The sequence below is a fragment of the Galeopterus variegatus genome, unplaced genomic scaffold, assembly GCF_000696425.1.
Source record: "Galeopterus variegatus unplaced genomic scaffold, G_variegatus-3.0.2 Scaffold1671, whole genome shotgun sequence".
NCBI lineage: Eukaryota > Metazoa > Chordata > Mammalia > Dermoptera > Cynocephalidae > Galeopterus > Galeopterus variegatus.
In genome coordinates this window covers 85,558-102,153 of record NW_007727782.1, presented here as the reverse complement: position 1 = coordinate 102,153, position 16,596 = coordinate 85,558, and the positions used below count along the sequence as shown (strand labels likewise).

General features: G+C 48.7%; 2 protein-coding genes across 3 annotated transcripts in view; one reads left to right on the top strand and one right to left on the bottom strand.

The window, feature by feature from the left end:
* Window positions 1–1,964: 1,964 nt before the first annotated feature.
* On the top strand, window positions 1,965–11,063 carry MTERF4 (mitochondrial transcription termination factor 4). 2 transcript variants are annotated; one of them, XM_008578359.1, is made up of 4 exons: window positions 1,965–2,040; window positions 2,685–3,183; window positions 4,888–5,072; window positions 10,553–11,063. In XM_008578359.1, the coding sequence occupies exons 1-4, from the start codon at window positions 2,020–2,022 to the stop codon at window positions 10,646–10,648; spliced, it is 801 nt and encodes a 266-aa protein (XP_008576581.1). In that variant the 5' UTR covers window positions 1,965–2,019; the 3' UTR covers window positions 10,649–11,063. The 2 variants fall into 2 exon arrangements, with proteins under 2 accessions (XP_008576581.1, XP_008576580.1); XM_008578358.1 differs by lacking the exon at window positions 10,553–11,063 and adding an exon at window positions 5,770–6,675.
* SNED1 (sushi, nidogen and EGF-like domains 1) overlaps window positions 8,541–16,596 on the bottom strand; it is a 68,765-nt gene continuing 60,709 nt past the window's right edge. Inside the window, exons 29-33 of the mRNA XM_008578367.1 lie at window positions 14,721–14,843; window positions 13,998–14,085; window positions 13,374–13,457; window positions 12,437–12,474; window positions 8,541–8,995 (exon numbers count right to left, since the gene is read on the bottom strand). Coding sequence (XP_008576589.1) covers window positions 12,438–12,474; window positions 13,374–13,457; window positions 13,998–14,085; window positions 14,721–14,843 — 332 coding nt within the window. The 3' untranslated portion in view covers window positions 8,541–8,995; window position 12,437. The remainder of the gene's footprint in view (window positions 8,996–12,436; window positions 12,475–13,373; window positions 13,458–13,997; window positions 14,086–14,720; window positions 14,844–16,596) is intronic.

The following is a 16,596-nucleotide window of genomic DNA, read 5'->3' as shown; positions in this document are numbered from 1 at the left end:
TAGGCTTCAATCTGTCCCATTCTCAGACAGAATCAGCTAGATCAAGCACATGAAATCCAGATTCTAATTAGTGACTGTGTTAGACAGGAGGGAGTGGCTAGAAGTGAGAGGAAAACCTTTTATATTTTTTCAAGATTAGCCAGGAGGAAGAAAACCAAAACCAAAACCAAAACCAAGGGACTCCCTCCTGCCCTAGCCATCTGTCATCACTTGCATAAACTCTCTCTGTAGGTTCTGAGGCTCCTTCTGCCCAGAGCCCCCTGGAAGCTGCTCTGGGGCCAGGCTGTCTCCAGTATGGTCCTGTGTTCGGTTTTTGGTGGTTATTTAGGAGGCACTGAACTGTTCATTTTAGGATGCTCAGAGCACAATTTTAGTCCCAAATACTAGAATTTGGGGCATTGCTGTCCCCCTTTGTTAGAAAGTGCTGTCCAAGTCTCCCTGCTGTCACAAGTGACTGATGGGGGGTGGGGTGGGGCCCTCCTTCCTCAGGAATATAGAAGGTGCAGCGTTTTTTTAAAGTTTGTAGGGGCCGGCCCGGTGGCGCACTCGGTAGAGTGCGGCGCTTGGGAGTGCGGCAGTGCTCCCGCTGAGGGTTCGGATCCCATACAGAGACCGGTCCGCTCACTGGCTGAGCGCGGTGCGGGCGCGACACTGAGGGTTGCGATCCCGTTGCTGGTCGCGGTGCGGGCGTGACACCGAGGGCTGCGATCCCGTTACCGGTCACAAAAAAAAGACAAAAAAAAGGGAAAAAAAAAAAAAGTGTGTAGTAAACAACTGAAGTTAGTGACATTTACCATTTAGATCAAATGAGTTTTCTGATATCCTGAGAACTGTTTCCAAGAGTGAAACAAACATTTTTCCTTGTAGTGATTATGTTGCTTATAATGCATAAGATGTTACAGAATGTTTTTTCCCCACAGCGATGTGTAATGGGCTGAGAATGTGAAGTCCTAGCCCTTCAGTAATCATTATTTCACTATAAGAAAGAATAATTAAAACTCATCGGACTTGGCTGGCAGTAGAAGGTCTGATACTTTACAAGTGTTTTTTCCACAAAGAACCCAGAGAGAAAAGTTTCTAGGCTGAGGATGAAAATCCATCCTTTGTTTCAAGAACGGTTCCAGAGAGCGGCGTTTTCACAGAAGGCTGAAGACGCTGTCAGCTTTTTATGGCAATCCCTGCGTCCCAGCCGTCATGTTCTTTCTGGAGCTGGATAACCTGCACGTGTTCCTCGATTCTTTCCAGGGACTTGGGAGGGCACACAGGATTTTCTTAGGCTTTGGGTGTAAAAGAATTAACATAATTTATTTTGAGGTGTTGACGGTTGAGTATTTTAAGAAGAAAATTGGATTTAAAACAACAAAGGCAACCGATTCTTTAGTTCTACAGACTCCAGCCGGAAGGAGTTTCCTTTGCTGTAATCCTTTGGGCAACAGATATTCGCACCAACCCGTCAGCGCGCGCCCGCTGGTGCCGCACGGAGCAGGCGCTCTCGGCCGCGCGTCCAGGCAGGAATCCGGTCTTTTTTACGGTGCGGAAAGCAGCAGATAGAACAGAAGAGACGCTTGGAAGCCAGGCTGGGGGCCCCCGGCTGCGGGGCCTGAGGCGGCCGAGCGCGCGCCGCCCGTTCTGCGCCACTGTCCCGTGGAGACGCGGCCTCCTCCCCGGCGGGGAGGCCCGAGCGCGCGTCCACAGCAGGGAAGCCGTCGACGTCTCCGCTGTCCTGCCCGAGGAGGCGCCGCCCGGCTGCGGAGGAGCTCGACAGCCACCGGAAGCGGCGGCACGGCCGGGCGACCCGCTGCTCGTTACCGCGTCGGTCCGGAGCGCACGAAGTCCTGAAGGACGGCGCGAGGACGCCGGGACGCCGGGATTGCCCCGCGGGCTCGAAGGCGGAACGCGCGGCCCGCGCACCCACGCTGGCGCTGGGGAGGGCGGCGCGGACGGACCTGGGACCGGAAGTGACGGACCGGCGATAGCGACCGCTTCCGGCGCCGGCGTCGCAGGCTCTTGCTCCGCGCTATGGCTGCGCTCGGCCGGCAGGTGAGGTGGCGCCGGGCACCGGCCTCCTCGGGCGGCGGGCGGGAGGGCCCGACGCGCCTGTGCAGCCGCCAATGGGGCGAAGGGGCCGGGGAGCGGGGAACGCTGGACTTGCCCGGCGGGCCGGCGCGACTGCCGGTGACACCGAGCGGGATTGGGACGGACGCGAAGGCTCCGAGTGCCTGGTGATTATGCCTAATTTGTCACACGCTAGCTTGAACCCTGAAGGTCTTTGAGGTCAACGGGAATTTTATACAGGTTGACTGACGGACTGATTATATCCAACGAGATTCTTCCTGTGGAATGGATTGAGTTACAGGGATCTGCAGTCCAGTCCGAGGTCACACGTTACCAGCCAGGCTGCCTTGGGATAGTTTTTCTTTCCCCCGCTCTTCCCTTGCCCCGCACTTACGGCAGTGAAAGCTAACAATACTGCACCTACTTGGCTCTGATCCCCGTGTCCCTGCAATGTCCTGTTCTCTATGCGTGAACTTCCGTCTCCGTGGACTTTTTAAGTTCAGATATGACTTTGCAGGTTTTTGTTACGTGTGGGACCAAAGCAGTAAATAACGTGGCTCAAAAAGCTTGTGGTGTTCATTACACCAGGGTGGTGAGGAATTGATTCTTTTTGGTCTTGTGTCTTATAGGTCATTGATTGGCACCGCCTGATCCCCCTCACCTGGGCCTGTGTGATCAGGCAGACTCCTCATCTTGGAGAACGGAAAAGGACAACTGTCTCTTTGTTGCATAAACTTACTACAGCGTCCGGTGGAGGGGGCCTTGAGGAGTTATCCTGTGTTGGACCCAAAAAGTATGTGCAGGAACCAGAGTGCAGGACAAATCTTGTTCAGTGCCTTTCTGAGAAGCAGAGGACTCCTGTGGATCGAGTGTCCTTGGAGCTGGAGAAGGTCATCAGTTCCCTCTCGGACATGGGTTTCAGTGATGCTCGTATTAATGAACTGCTCAGTATGCAACCAGGTGCCAACCCTCAAAAGTTGCTGGACATCATTTCGGAATTTATACTCTTAGGTCTGAATCCAGAGCCCGTGTATGTGGCCTTGAAGAAAAGTCCCCAATTACTGAAACTGCCTATAATGCAGATAAAGAAGCGCTCCAGTTACCTGCGAAAACTTGGGCTTGGAGAAGGTACAGGAAGATGCAGATTTTATATAGTGTGAGAGGGGTCAGAGTTGGGGAAAGAAGAGCCTGAGGTGAGATGGATTAGGGAAGGTTTCTGAGGAGAAGTCAGTGTTCCTAGAGAGGATGTGTGATTTGGCTTGGAGGGGTGGAATAGGAGTGACCTCTGCAGAAGGCGCTGCAGGATAGACATAGGAAAGTTAGGACTGGAAGAGAGAATTGAGTGCCAGGACAGGGGTTCTTGTCTGGTGTGTTCACTGTGGGATCTCTGGTGCCTAGAACAGTGGTGGGTACAGGTATGTGCTCAGTAGATTGATGCTGATATGTGATGTTGATATTTGTGTATATATGTAATCCTTGATATTTAAATCAACTTGAAGTAGTCTTATTGCTTTGTATGATGTAAAGCCAGCAACACCATCCCTTGTAAAGACTTAGATTCCAGCCAAATGTTTTGAATTACTATGGAACAACAGACATCTTGCCAGGTTCCTGGCAAACTGGTGGAGTGGCTTTCCGCTCCAGCTATCTCCTCTTTCCCGCCAACATTGTTCACATCTCAAGGATGCTCAAAGTTCTTTGGATCTCTTTTGAGGCCTTCTGGAGAACAGAATTGGGGGTTTATGAGGGTCTCCAAGGACTCCTATCCACTTTGATCAGAGGAGTTCTGCTGTTATTTCTTTTCATTATTGATTTTTCCTGGTAAGATATTTTTTTGTAGGAAAAAAAACCTTTGGGACCCACTATTTCAAAGGATCTCTGCAGGCCTCCTTCTCTAGAAGATGAGCAAAAAGATAGCCTCGTATATTTTTCTTGACAGATTACTTCTCACAATGTGATCTAAAAGGCTAAATTTAATACGTTATGTGCTGTGGTTATTAATTAGCAAACTCAGCACAGCCTTAGGAGGTGAAGGTAGAGCCTAAACCCCTGAAATTCTTCCTTACACTTTTTAGTAAGACCATGACTAACTCATATGTTAGGAAAATTTTAATTAACAGTTTAAATAAATGATTTTAAGTTTCCAGTTACTAAATTTTGCTCAACTATCCATAGAAAGACCATATACCCCACTCTGCCAGGGAGAGTCCCAGTTTACACCAACTATCTTAATTCCTCTTTCATTCAGAAGTGCCCTGGTTTGGATAAGACACATGGTCTTCTTAATAACCAGTACTTCACTATTTGTAGTTCTGCCTTATGATTATTCTTGTTACTGTGTTGTTGTTATTATTATTATTATTATTATGGAACTCCTTTTTAGTGAGTTCAGGCTCCCAGGTCTTGAGAGTGTTGGTTGTGAATGCTTTTTACATTTAAAAATGACTATTTTATTATAGAGGGAAACATCAACCCAGAGCCCCAACATGGGGGCAGCTACTCTCCCGTCTCACTGTCTGATCTTTCCAGATCCCTGTGAAATTATTTTCTAGGTGAAGAGGGCAGAGGAGACATAGAATACAAAGTTGGCACCTTTCAGATGGGAGACCAGAAAAAGGCAGCGTATAGGGAGGAAGGGCTGGTGAGTCTGAGAAGTGTCAGGAAGTCAGTGGGGGATGTGTGCTTCTGGGAAGACACATCTGAAATTGGCACTCGTTCTGTAGGAGAGGATCCTTGTTTGTTTTTTAAATGGTGGCTTAAATGAGGTGCAGCTAGCCTCTTGGGTTTCTGGAGTATTCTGAAGTGTGCCTGCCTTTTTTGAATGTTCTACAGGGAAACTAAAGAGGGTGCTTCACTGTTGCCCTGAAATTTTCACCATGCGTCAGCGGGACATTGATGACATTGTTGGGATCCTCAAGGAGAAATGCCTTTTCACGGTACAGCAAGTAACGGAGATTTTGCACAGGTGCCCCTATGTTCTTCTGGAGGACCCTGATGAATTGGAATACAAATTTCAGGTGAGAATGACTGATAGAGTGATTAGGGTAGAAATGGCACGTTTTTCAGGTTTTCAGATGTGGGCGGGGTCAACTATATGGACAAGAAGCCTTGGACACCTCACATTTGAATGGATGAGGTGAAAGGCTTAGATTCTCATTGCACATACCTGCCAAAGGGATTCTGGTTCTGGTTCTTTCACTTCTTCACTACAGATCAAACCTATTCTGTAAGTCTTATGCCTTTAATAATGAATGACCCACTCACATTCCTAGAGTCCAAGTGGGGGCTCTGTTTGAAATAGCTAAAATAAAAATAGCTAAAACTTTCCTATCTTTCATGTTGATTTTGAAAATGTAATTGTGACAGTTGCCCTAATTTTTTAGTAACATGACAACTTAGGTCAAATTCCTACCTGTTTCTGAATTCTTTGTCTATTTGTTTGATACTCATAATTTACCTTCCCCTGTAGGAAGAAAAATAATAACTTCTTCCTCCTGCCCTTTTATTTTCTGCTGCATTTTTCTCAATGTAAATTTGAAAATGCTTTGAAAACTGTCAGCCGACATACAGATGTCGGTGTCATAGAGCAAGTATTCTGTGTTAATTAGGCAATTCTTTTTTGAATGCTTTTGGATAACAAGTTTTTATGGGTTGTATAACGATAGGTTTTAAGATTCTGTACCTTGGTTTCCTAAACATATTTGTGTCTTCCAGTATGCATATTTTAGGATGGGAATTAAGCATCTGGACATGGTAAGGACTGAGTTCTTGCAGTACTCAGTAACCAAGATTAAGCAGAGACACATTTACCTGGAGCGCCTAGGACGGTACCAAACCCCTGATAAGAAGGGGCAGACGCAGATCCCTAACCCTTTAATCAAGGACATTCTCAGAGTTTCAGAAGCTGAGTTTTTGGCCAGGACAGCCTGTTCTTCTGCGGAGGAGTTTGAGGTTTTTAAGAAGCTCTTGGCTCGGGAGGAGGAAGAGGATACTGAGAGCGGCACATCTGATGACGAAAGGGCAAGCCTGGAGGAGGAGGAGGAAGAGGAGGAGCAGCCGTGACGGGAGCACTGGAATGAACAGGGCCTGGAGACACCCAAGAACATTTTCAATTTCTCAAAGCTTTTGGGAGCTTCACTTGAATCTTTTCAAGTTATTTTTCATTCTAAAACTAACCTTTTGATGAAAAAATTATTACAAAGTTCCTGAGAAGCAAACAGGTCAAACCAAATAGGAGACACATTCATGTGATCTGTTGTCGAGTGCCTGTGGGGAGGGTCCTGTTCCATCCTAAATAAAAGACTTTGAGCGGCTAAAATCAAGGAAACTTAGTACAGCAAAATTTGGTTTTATTTTTTTCTTTGTTGAAATATATTGGTGAGAATTCCATGACATTGTGGAGGATGGGTTTTCTTCTGGCTCAAGAATCACTTTATATTTCCTTCTAGTGATAAAGATAAAATTATCAGAAGGCAGTGTGAGGTTTCAGTACATCATAGCATTTTATTTTATGAAAACAAGTAGCAGGTTTTCCACAAAAATACTAGTTTTTTAAATCCAAAAATATTGTTTCCTAATTGCATTTAGTGTACAGCAGAATAAAAAGAAGTTGATTAGTGATGTATGGTTTAATTGTGCAAAGCTTCTTAAGGCCAGCAAAGCACTGGGGCACTTTTCTCTCTCTTTGTGAAGAACAGACCTTTCCTGTTTGGGGAAGTTGGCTTTCATGCCATGCCAGCTCCTGGGCAGTGGTCACTTCCAGGCCTGATGTTTCTGGCCCTGAAGACTTGGGCAGACAGAGTGTGGTGGCCTGGAGTTTGCCTGAGCAGGAGAGAGGCTAGGAAGCGGTCCTATATGATTGTCTCTCCCGCCCATGTTACAGATGGGCTTCTGAACCAGAGGATAAGAGCAGGCTGGGCTTGGAGCCAGGGCCACAGGTTGGTCTTGGTTTCATTCCAGGGAGCTCTCACAACACCCAAGGTGTTCGCATCACCCTAGAGAACCCAGGGGTATGAGGAGTGATTTGAACTGTTGGGAATGGGGAATAGGAATTTGACATAAGCCAGGGGTGATCTCTGAGGTAGAGGTCTGGCTCTGATGGCCTGAGCTCTCACAGGAGGATTGGGGCCTCTTAGAACGTTCTAGGTGGCCCTTCCTTGGGGAACTGGCACAGGATTGATGCTGCAGAAAGCTTTTGTGATGGGACCAAAATTCAGGTCTCCTTAGCGGCATTTTAACAACTGTGTTGTTCTGGTCAGGCCGGTCTGATGCTTGGCCTTGTTTTTCCCGCACGGACCATGTGAAACTCCAGTAAGGCTGTGGTTCTCACCTGGGGGCAGTCTGGACCCTTGGGACATCTGGCATTCCCTGGAGACATGTTTGGTTGTCATCATCGCAGGGAGCGGTGCTACTAGGATCTAGTGGGTAGAGGCCAGGGATGCTGTACAGCATTGTGCAGTGAACAGGATGGCTCCACTACAGAGACTGATTCAGGCCAAAATGTCAGTGCCGAGGCTGAGAAACTGCTCTAAGGCCTGGTCCAGTAAAACAGTGTGACTGCATTTATTCATGACATCTTCGGATTGTGAATGGACTTAAAATAATTGTATTAATTTTATTTAAAGAAAAATAAATAGGTGATTTTTCGATAGGGTTCCTTTCCCCTGTGCATTTGCAATACTTTTGGTAGATCTGAGCTGTATTTCATGTGATGATTCAGCACTGAGGTGTAGATGCTTTTGCTTTCTTAGCAGGCTCACTTGGAGCATTGAGACCGCAAAGAAAAAGGGGCTTTTTTTGCAAAAGGAAAGCAGTAGCTCAGTGACTCTGGCCATAGCAGAGTCAGACATCAGCGGCAGTGGTCTGCCTGTTAAGGGAGTGCGCAGGAGGTGAGCTGACACCTGGGTGGGGCCTGCCTGCTGGATTCTCTGCAGGAGAGCAGCGGGCACAGCAGAGGCTTCCTCATCTGCACTGGGCTGTCCATGTGCGGTGGGGAAGGGAGGGTTTGCCTTTCTTTCTTGGCCATGGGCAAAACTTTGAAAATGAAGACACTGCACTCTGTGCCAGTGTTTTCATTTACTCTTCCATTTTGTGGCCTCCAGGTGACTGCCACTTTCCCTGGAACCTGGGATGTTCTTGTGCCCAGGCAAAGGACTAAGCAGAATCCTAAACCTATGCTTGATTAGATGGTTGGTTCATCCCAAGTTTTTTTTTTTAATTTTATTTTGTCGATATACATTGTGGTTGATTATTGTAGCCCCTTACCAAAACCTCCCTCCCACCTCCCTCTTATCCCAAGTTTTGATTAGCAAATGGTTACCAGTGGCGCATGATGGATTGCCTCTGTCATTGTGACAAAGAAGTCTTTATGTCCCTGACAATTTTCTGATTCCATTATTACTAGTATCCTTGGTAGACTCTGAGTATTTTCAAGGAAGACATTATGATGGCTCATTGGGAATGTTTCAAGAATGAATTGTGATTCCTTTAGCATCAGGAAGTCTTTTTACTAGATATTTAATTTGTAAAACATCAAAATGGGTTAATCATGACAACACAGCACCAAGCTCAGGATTCAGTAGACCATTTCTTGTTGAAACAAAGCCTTATAAGCTAAAATCTGGAACATGCTAGCATTTGCTTCATGGCTGAGGTGCTTGAGGTCATGACCATGGTAGTAGAAGGTTTCATCTGCTGCTCCAGTGATATCACTTGATCTTACCATTTGCTAGCAATGCTGTAGCTTATGTGGACAAACAGTGACAGGTCACAGTGCTGCAGCGGAGTCAGCAGCCCGTGTTTGTGTACGTTGCTTTCTCTGTTCACCCAGTGTTCGAGATCCTTCACTGAGCTCTGCCTTGTGTTCTCAAGTGGGACTTTAGAGACTGGGAAATGGTTCTGGACTACAGTAGAGACTTCTTGAAATGACTGTTCCTCCTTTCTGAAAGTGACAAATTACATAATACACAGACATATGCACACAAAGTCTTAAGTAAAAAGCCTAAAAAGTACTGTAACTTCAGAGGCTGTTTTTATAAAAGATGAATAAGGCTCTCTTCGGCTGCAGTGCTGACTGTGGGCAGAATCAGAGGAAGATGTAGTGGGGCGCTAGATCTCCAGCTGGGCCAGCTGTCCTAACAGTCCATACGAGGAAGGTTGGGGTTGGCTTTGTTAGTTTTCACCTCGTTTGCGGGGAGAAGACAGCTGCTTAGGGGTGTGCTGGGAAGTGATGTGGTGAGAACGTGCAGTGCCCTGCTTGTGAAGATGGGACTGTCTAAGGCTGTTTACCACCCGGTAGCCTAAGACATATGCCTGAACATGGTTTAGTCTAGCCTGCCCCGCGTGTCCATCTTTTATGTTTAGACTTGTGAAGAGGAGTCCTTGCTGCTTTACAGGAGTGTGCCTTGACTTGCCAAGCAGGGGGCTGGATAGCTTTTTTCCATGAAAATCCAGGGGTCTTCGGTGCATTGGTAGAGCCTTATCATCCAGGGGATGGCTTGCTCTGCATGAGGCGAAGCCTAAGTGACTCCTAGACTAGGGGTTTGCCAACTGTGGCCCATGGGGCAATCTGGCCACTATGTGTTTTGGTAAATAAAGTTTTATTGGAACCCAGGCACAGCTATCCAGTCGCACGTCTGTGGCTATGGGGGCACTGCAATGGCAGAGCTGAGTAGCTGCCACCGAAACCATTTGCTCTGAAAGCAAATACTTTACTCTCTGACCCTTTATAGAAGTCTGCCAATCCCCGCTGTAAACTAAGAGTGTCTAAACTCCATCTCAGTATTAATTGACATTTCCTTTTTCAAAAATGTACTAGTCCTTATGATGGATCGTGAAACTGCCAAACGACCAGCATAAATAACATGCAACAGAACAGGGCGAGGCCGTGCCTAGAACTTGGCTTTCCTTTCAGCTTCCCCTTGTCTCTGCCCCTTATGGCCCTGCACCCCTCCCCCCTCCGGTTTTGGAAACCGTCCGTAGCAGTTCCTCAGTTTGTTAGGTCTCAAAGGGAGAATTCTTTCTTTCACATTGGACTCTGAGAGTGGGTTTCTGAATGCTGCAGAAGCATTACTGACAGCCTGTTGACCCTGGGCTAATGGCACACAGTCATCACATCCATAGAGGTATAGATGACACCTTTGGAAAATGGCACCCTATATGGTATCAGGCTGCTTGACTGTATCGCAGGCCTCGTGGGTGAGGGGTCTTGGTGGAACCTCCCAGGGTGGGCTGGTGCATGCGTAGGCTTGGCTGTTTGTTTTCAAGAGGCCCGAGGAGAGAGGTCACAGAAGGGACTGACTCCAGCCAGGACTTTGTCTCTCAGGGTGTCTTTTCAATCCAGTTTGTAGACCTCACTTACAAGGTTTAGACACTCTTGAGGCTGGTGGAATGTAACCAAAGCGTCCTAAGTCCTTTGAAGAAAAAACAAGGCGAGGCACGAGGGGGATGGGCCTCACTGCTCTTCCTGAGAGCAGCTGCTCCCGGTCTCTCCTCGCAGGCCTGGCCGCTGTCCCGAGGCCCCAGTGTTCTTCCAGCACCAGAATTCTTACAGGGCGCTGGGGGCGCCGAGGGCGGGCCCGTTGGGGAAGACTGACTCCATCCCCATCTCCAGGAGCACCGGGGCTGAGCACTGCACCTTCTAGATTGGAAGCCGATGGACTGCTCTTCTTCCCTGCCCTCCTCCATTGGTGATGACCCTGGCTCTTTTCTCCAGGCACGTGCTGTGCCCAGCTGGTCTGGACTGAAATGAAGTCTTCAGTTGTTCTTGGGCGGGTGTGTTTCTGCTTCCTGCTTATTTGCCTTTTCTCCATTGTTTCAAGAAGAGATGTTCTGTAAGCCAGTATTTGATCATCAGTTGGGGGTTTCTGATTCGTTTTTATAGAAATGGATTTGCTGAGTGAGTTTTTAAAATATATATTAATATTTCAGATGACTTACTGCCTTATAAATATTTCAAACCCAAATTATGTTTGTGGGTTCTTAATCCTAGTAGTAAATTGCTTGCAAGCCTTGGAGTGTGTCCTTGAGGGTGAGGTGGGAGGGGGAAGCAGAAAGGGACTGAATGCTGTCAGCTGCCCTCCTTCATGGGGGGATTTCTCATCTGAAATGGGATGGATGCATGGGCTCTCTTGTATATGCCAGCTCTGAGAGCTCGCTTTCCGGTGCCCAAGGAGCTCAGCCTGGGCCTTGCCCTGGTGGTATGGGTGGTCTTCCTTCAGAGGGCTGGCTCCTCTGCTTCTGTTGTTTTGAAGATCTCTGAATGACGTTTCTCCCTCATTTCCTTAGCCATGTGGAAAATGTAGACCTGTTTTGAAGTGGCTTGTTACCCGAGGTTGCCTCATTCTCTCCTGTAACACTGGAAGACAGGCTGTTTAGGCTCATCTAGGAGCGGGAGTGCTAAACTGTCCTGGGCCCGCCAGAAGCTCATCTTTCATTATCAGTGACATGTTGATAAGAGATTTCAGTCAGTGTGAAACTGATTACAAGCTGTAGATGGGTTTCTGTAGTATAAACCCAGGTCTTTACAAACTATCGTGAAGAATCCCAGTGTTCTTTAAGATTTAACAGAATTTGCATATGGGAAGGTGGAGTGGGATGGGGGTTGCCAAAAGAGTTTGGGAAATGCTGGGTTAAACAAATTTCAGGATTTCCGAATGCTTAGGATTCCACTGTGCTGTGAATCTCCTAGTCAGAGACAGCATCTTCGATTCCCCACATGTTAAGTGACCGAGGCCCCCGCCCCATTTTTCTTCCAGTAGAGTGCCATCCACAGGCTCTGGGAGGCCTCCCCTTAGACCCCTCCTGGCACTCCCAGAATCCTTGGCATCCTCGGCCCTCCTGCCACCCCCTGGTCCCAACTCCCTCCAGATGCCACGTGGTCTTCCAGCCTAAGTGCCTACCTGCCCCCAATGCAGCTGATCTGGAGGTCTCTTCGCTAAATTTCCCTTGAGAGAGCATGGGAATCCTCGGCCCTCCTGCCACCCCCTGGTCCCAACTCCCTCCAGATGCCACGTGGTCTTCCAGGCTAAGTGCCTACCTGCCCCCAATGCAGCTGATCTGGAGGTCTCTTCGCTAAATTTCCCTTGAGAGAGCATGGGGTTTGCCTTCACCCCCGAGCCTCACTACCACCTAAAGGTGCATTTGTGTCCATGGCTAGGCCAGGTTTGTGTCTCCCAAGAGGTATAGCTGTAGGTATCACTTTTTTCTCACCCATTTCAACCCCCTCAGGGAATTCTGAAACCTTCCTGTTCCTGGGGTCGGTAGTACAGCACACGCAGCTGTCTCTGGCAGGACCATTTAGGAGACAGCAAGGCTGAGAGGCAGGCTGGGTGGGCCGCCTCCCCACTTTCCAGCAGCTCTGTGGGGCGCGGTAGGGACGTACCTTAAGGTTTCTTCAGTGTCTGACTGTTACTTTGTTTCCTGAAATAATTAGAGAAAAGTGGCTTAATGAAAAAGAGACCTGTGTACTTGCAGTCCTGCAGCTACCTCAGTCCAGATGCCTGCTGAAATCCTGTCTGGTTCATGTGTATTTCTGTGTGGGAAACACCATTAGCACAGACACCGATGAGATGTTAGCAATTTAGTTTGTGTGCGCCTGCCTGGCTTGAGGCAGTAGCCGTGAAATGATGAGGGTAGCAGCCTGGCTGCTAGACGTGAGTTATGGAGGGTGAAAGAAGGGTGCAGAAGAGAGAAGCAGGAGCCACCATAGGCAGAGGCTGGTGACACTGTTGCTCAGGCCACGCAGCCCTGTGGGCAAGGTGCTGGCCACGGCCCCTTCTTGGTGCTCAGTAACACAGAACAAGTGGGTGTGGCTGTACGTGGGTCTCTGAAGAGTGTGACTGAGGATTGGACTCTCTTATTTTGAAAGCATATGAGGTTCTCAGGCACTTCTTTCAGCAAAACCCCAGTCATAATTCTTGTGACTACCTTGAATCCTTTGGGGAAAGAATCTGGGTGTGAGTGAAGAAAATGTAAACAGATTTACTACGTTTGCAGTTGTATATGTGGGCCTATCAATGACACTTTGTGCTTTCCAGTTGTAGTCCCACATTCCGTGCCAACAGGCATGACCGGAGTGACCACCTGACACCCACCATGACCAGCTCTGCCCATCTGTGTGTGCTCATGTGCTCATCTGGGGACCCAGGCTTTTAGCAGAACACGGCTGGACAGAGACTGTGTGTCTGGGCAAACGAACAGCCTGGCTCAGCCCGCATGCCGTGGCACCCCACCGCATTCAGTCCCCAGCGCCACCCTTGCCCCATTACCCTGTGATCTACACACAGGCCACAGCGTGGGCCTCCTCCCCAAGGTGGCACCTGTGTGGGGTTTTCTTGAGGCTTGTGCTCTCGCAGCTCTCTTTAAAGCAGATGTCTTGCTGAACTTTGTAGACTCTTTTGTACCTGTTGTCACAAGAAAGCTCCGTAAAACCAGACACTGAAGCAGACCTTGCCCAGTGCTGAACCTCAGCTAAGGGAGCCCACAGGTGAAGGTGTTTGAGGGAAAGGCCATTATTTTCTTAACAAAACGTTACCTCCTAGGGATGTATTAAAATGTCCAGCATAAAAGTTGTGATTTTTCTAAAAAAGTTAACTTTACTGAGGTATAATTACATAAAATATACCCCCTTTAGTGTGCATTTGATGACTACTGACAAGGTCGGCAGGAAGGTAGGTAAAGCCCCCCTGCACCCAACACACACACACGGACCTAGGTACAGTCCGTCCAGTGTTTTCCGGCAACACAGGGCCTGGAGACCTGGCTTCTTCTCAGCCATGCTCCTGAGCTGCATGGACTTTGGCAAACGATGTAGTCTTTCTGCCTTGGCTTCCTAATTTGTCACATGGAGGGAACAAATCCCTTCTGTGACTGTGACCACGATCACTCCCCAGCGCTAGGTGGGCTAGCCTTTGAGAAAGCACAAGGAATAGAAACCAACTTACACATGGTGACAGACGCCTCCCTCCCAGACTGGAAAGGACTTTGTCTCCGAGAATAGCCGAGTGCAGGGGCGGGGCACCTTTTTACAGGCTGCAGGCACAAAGGAGCAGGGCTGCAGCTTACAAGGAGGCTCAAGGCTAAGTGGCTTGCTCCCTGCCTCCAACATGAGAGACCCCTGCCCGAGGGAGACCCTGGCAGCCTGTCTGGGCCTGGGGGTCTGTGCCAGCTGCTTCCTGGGCTAGGGGCCTGTCCCTGGTGTGCTCAGCAACCATGGAGGCTGCTCTGCATGGGCAGTACTTGCACCCTGCAGGCTGGTTCCCCTTAAGGCACTGGTGGCCTCAGGATTGTAAGTGGGTGTCAGAGCTCCGTTGGCCTACCTCTGGCACTGAAGTAGCCTGCATTCCTTCTCTCACCGACTCCACTGTCCCTCTCCCCACTACTCTGGCCCAAGTCAGAGATGAGTCCCTGCAGCCACACCTCACTGGGCTGTGGCTGTTCTCAGACACTGTTATCATGCAGCACCTTCCATCTTGGTGCCATCCCCAGTGGCTCATGGATCATTTCTGAGGCTCCCCACCCGCCAGCCTCCCTACCTGGGTGCTGAGAAAGCTCAGGCCCTGTCCTGGTGCTTCATGGTTTGGAGGATCCCGTGGCATACCCTCCTGTGGCCCAGTGGTCCCAGGCCCAAGTCCCAGGCTGCTGTTAACAGGCCAGCCCCGACTTACCGAGCTCACAGCGTCTGCCTTTGAAGCCTGGCCCGCAGTCACAACGTGGGCCCTCGGCCTCAGTGCCCGGCACACAGGTGCCTCCGTTCTGACAGGGGTTTTCTGAACAGTTCCCGGGAGTGTCTGGAAACAGAGGCCAGGAGAGGTCAGTTGCTGGGACCCCAGGGGAAGGCCCGCTAGCACTGACACGCTGTGTCTTTCTTGACCAGGCCCGGGTGACAGGGTGGCAATGCACTGTGGGCAGTGAGGGCTGTAGTGACAGGCCTGTCTCTCCTCCTATCGCACATGCTGCTGGGGGTGCTGAGACGGTGGCCCCAGTGTTGGTATTTCAGGGAGGAGCCAGCTTGTCTTTCTCCACTTAGAGTCCACTCTGTCCTTATTTTTGTCCCTATTGTTTTTTAGCTTTGTCAAGATACCTGTTGTTTTGGTTTTTAATTTAAAAAACAAACACCCAGAAGCATGGCAATTGTGCCAATCCCACATGAAATTCCAAAGGCCAGTCTCTCCTCCATCATTTAATCCAGCACCCCACGCTGTCCAACACCCTCTCTGCAACTTACTCTTTGCAGGGCCCCCTGGATGCCAGTCCCACACGGGTGATGGGCCTGGGCAGGCCTTGCTGCCCCCACCGCTGGCCATAGCCCCTTGGTTTCCCTCCCTGGCTGGTTGCCTCCTTCCACACTGGGTCTACCCACCTTTTCTCCCTTCTCCCCTGTCCTCTGGGAATTTCCTTGACTTTTGTCTTTCCTGATGGGCTTTTAAAAAACCTGTTGTCAGCAGGTATCTAATACATAAAGGCTTTACAGTGTTTTACATAATCAAAATGCTATTATTACAAATTATCAGTTGTTACTCAATATCATGAGAAATCCCAGGCCATGTTCAGATTTCTCTCATCATCCAAAAAATGCCATTTATAGCTGGTGTAATCTAACTAGAGTTTGTAAGGGGTACTCATTGTCTTGTCTGACATATCTCAAGTCTCTTTCAATCCACACGCTTTAGTCATCTCTATTTATAGGAGAAGTGTGGCCATCTATCCTGTGGAGCTCCCCTCCTGGACTTGACTCATTGCTGACCTGTGGCGTTGACTTTTTCCTGTCCCTGGGTTTCCTGTAAACTCTGTCTCATAGACAGGGCTTAACAGGACTCAGGTCCAAGCGATCTTTTCAGGGCTGCCTCACGGGGGAGGCTTGCGCACCTCAGCCACACCAAGAGGTGTGTGGCATGTCAGAGTGACGTGTTATGTCACCACTTGAGTGATGCAAGGACTGATCACTGGCTAAGTGTTGGCAGCCTAATCCATCCAGAATAAGGCCCTCGTTGGTGGTCTGAGCAGCCTTCTTGATCCCTGATCCAGGCTGATTCCTGATCCCAGGTCCATCATCTCACTAAGGTTGTGTCTGACTCTGTCTGTTGCTTCTACCTTTACGAGCTGGAGAGTGGTCTGTGAACATGCTTTCCCTCATCCACTCTGTGGCCTCCCTGAAGTGCGGTCCACATGGGGAAGTGTGCTTACAGATGGAGCAGTCCCATAGCAAGCCCCGAAGTTGACCAACAAGTTGTTTTTTCTTCATAGATTTTTATATATGTGATAAGTTTCAGTCTGTTACTGTCATTAATTTTCTTTTCTTTTTTTTAAATCTTAATTTTTTTTTTTTTTTTTATGGTGGCTGGCCGGTAGAATGTCATTAGTTTTCTGGATGCTCAAGTTATCCCATCTTTGGGCAGTGGGAGCCCTTTCAGGTTGGCTCCTCTCCCCTTTGGACACAGTCCCAGTTGTTCTTGAAAGCTTGCTTGCTTTTTTACACACTATGTTTTGGGCTTCTTTTGTCCATATTCTGCTTCAGTTTTGTAATCAGCCATTTCTCCAAAA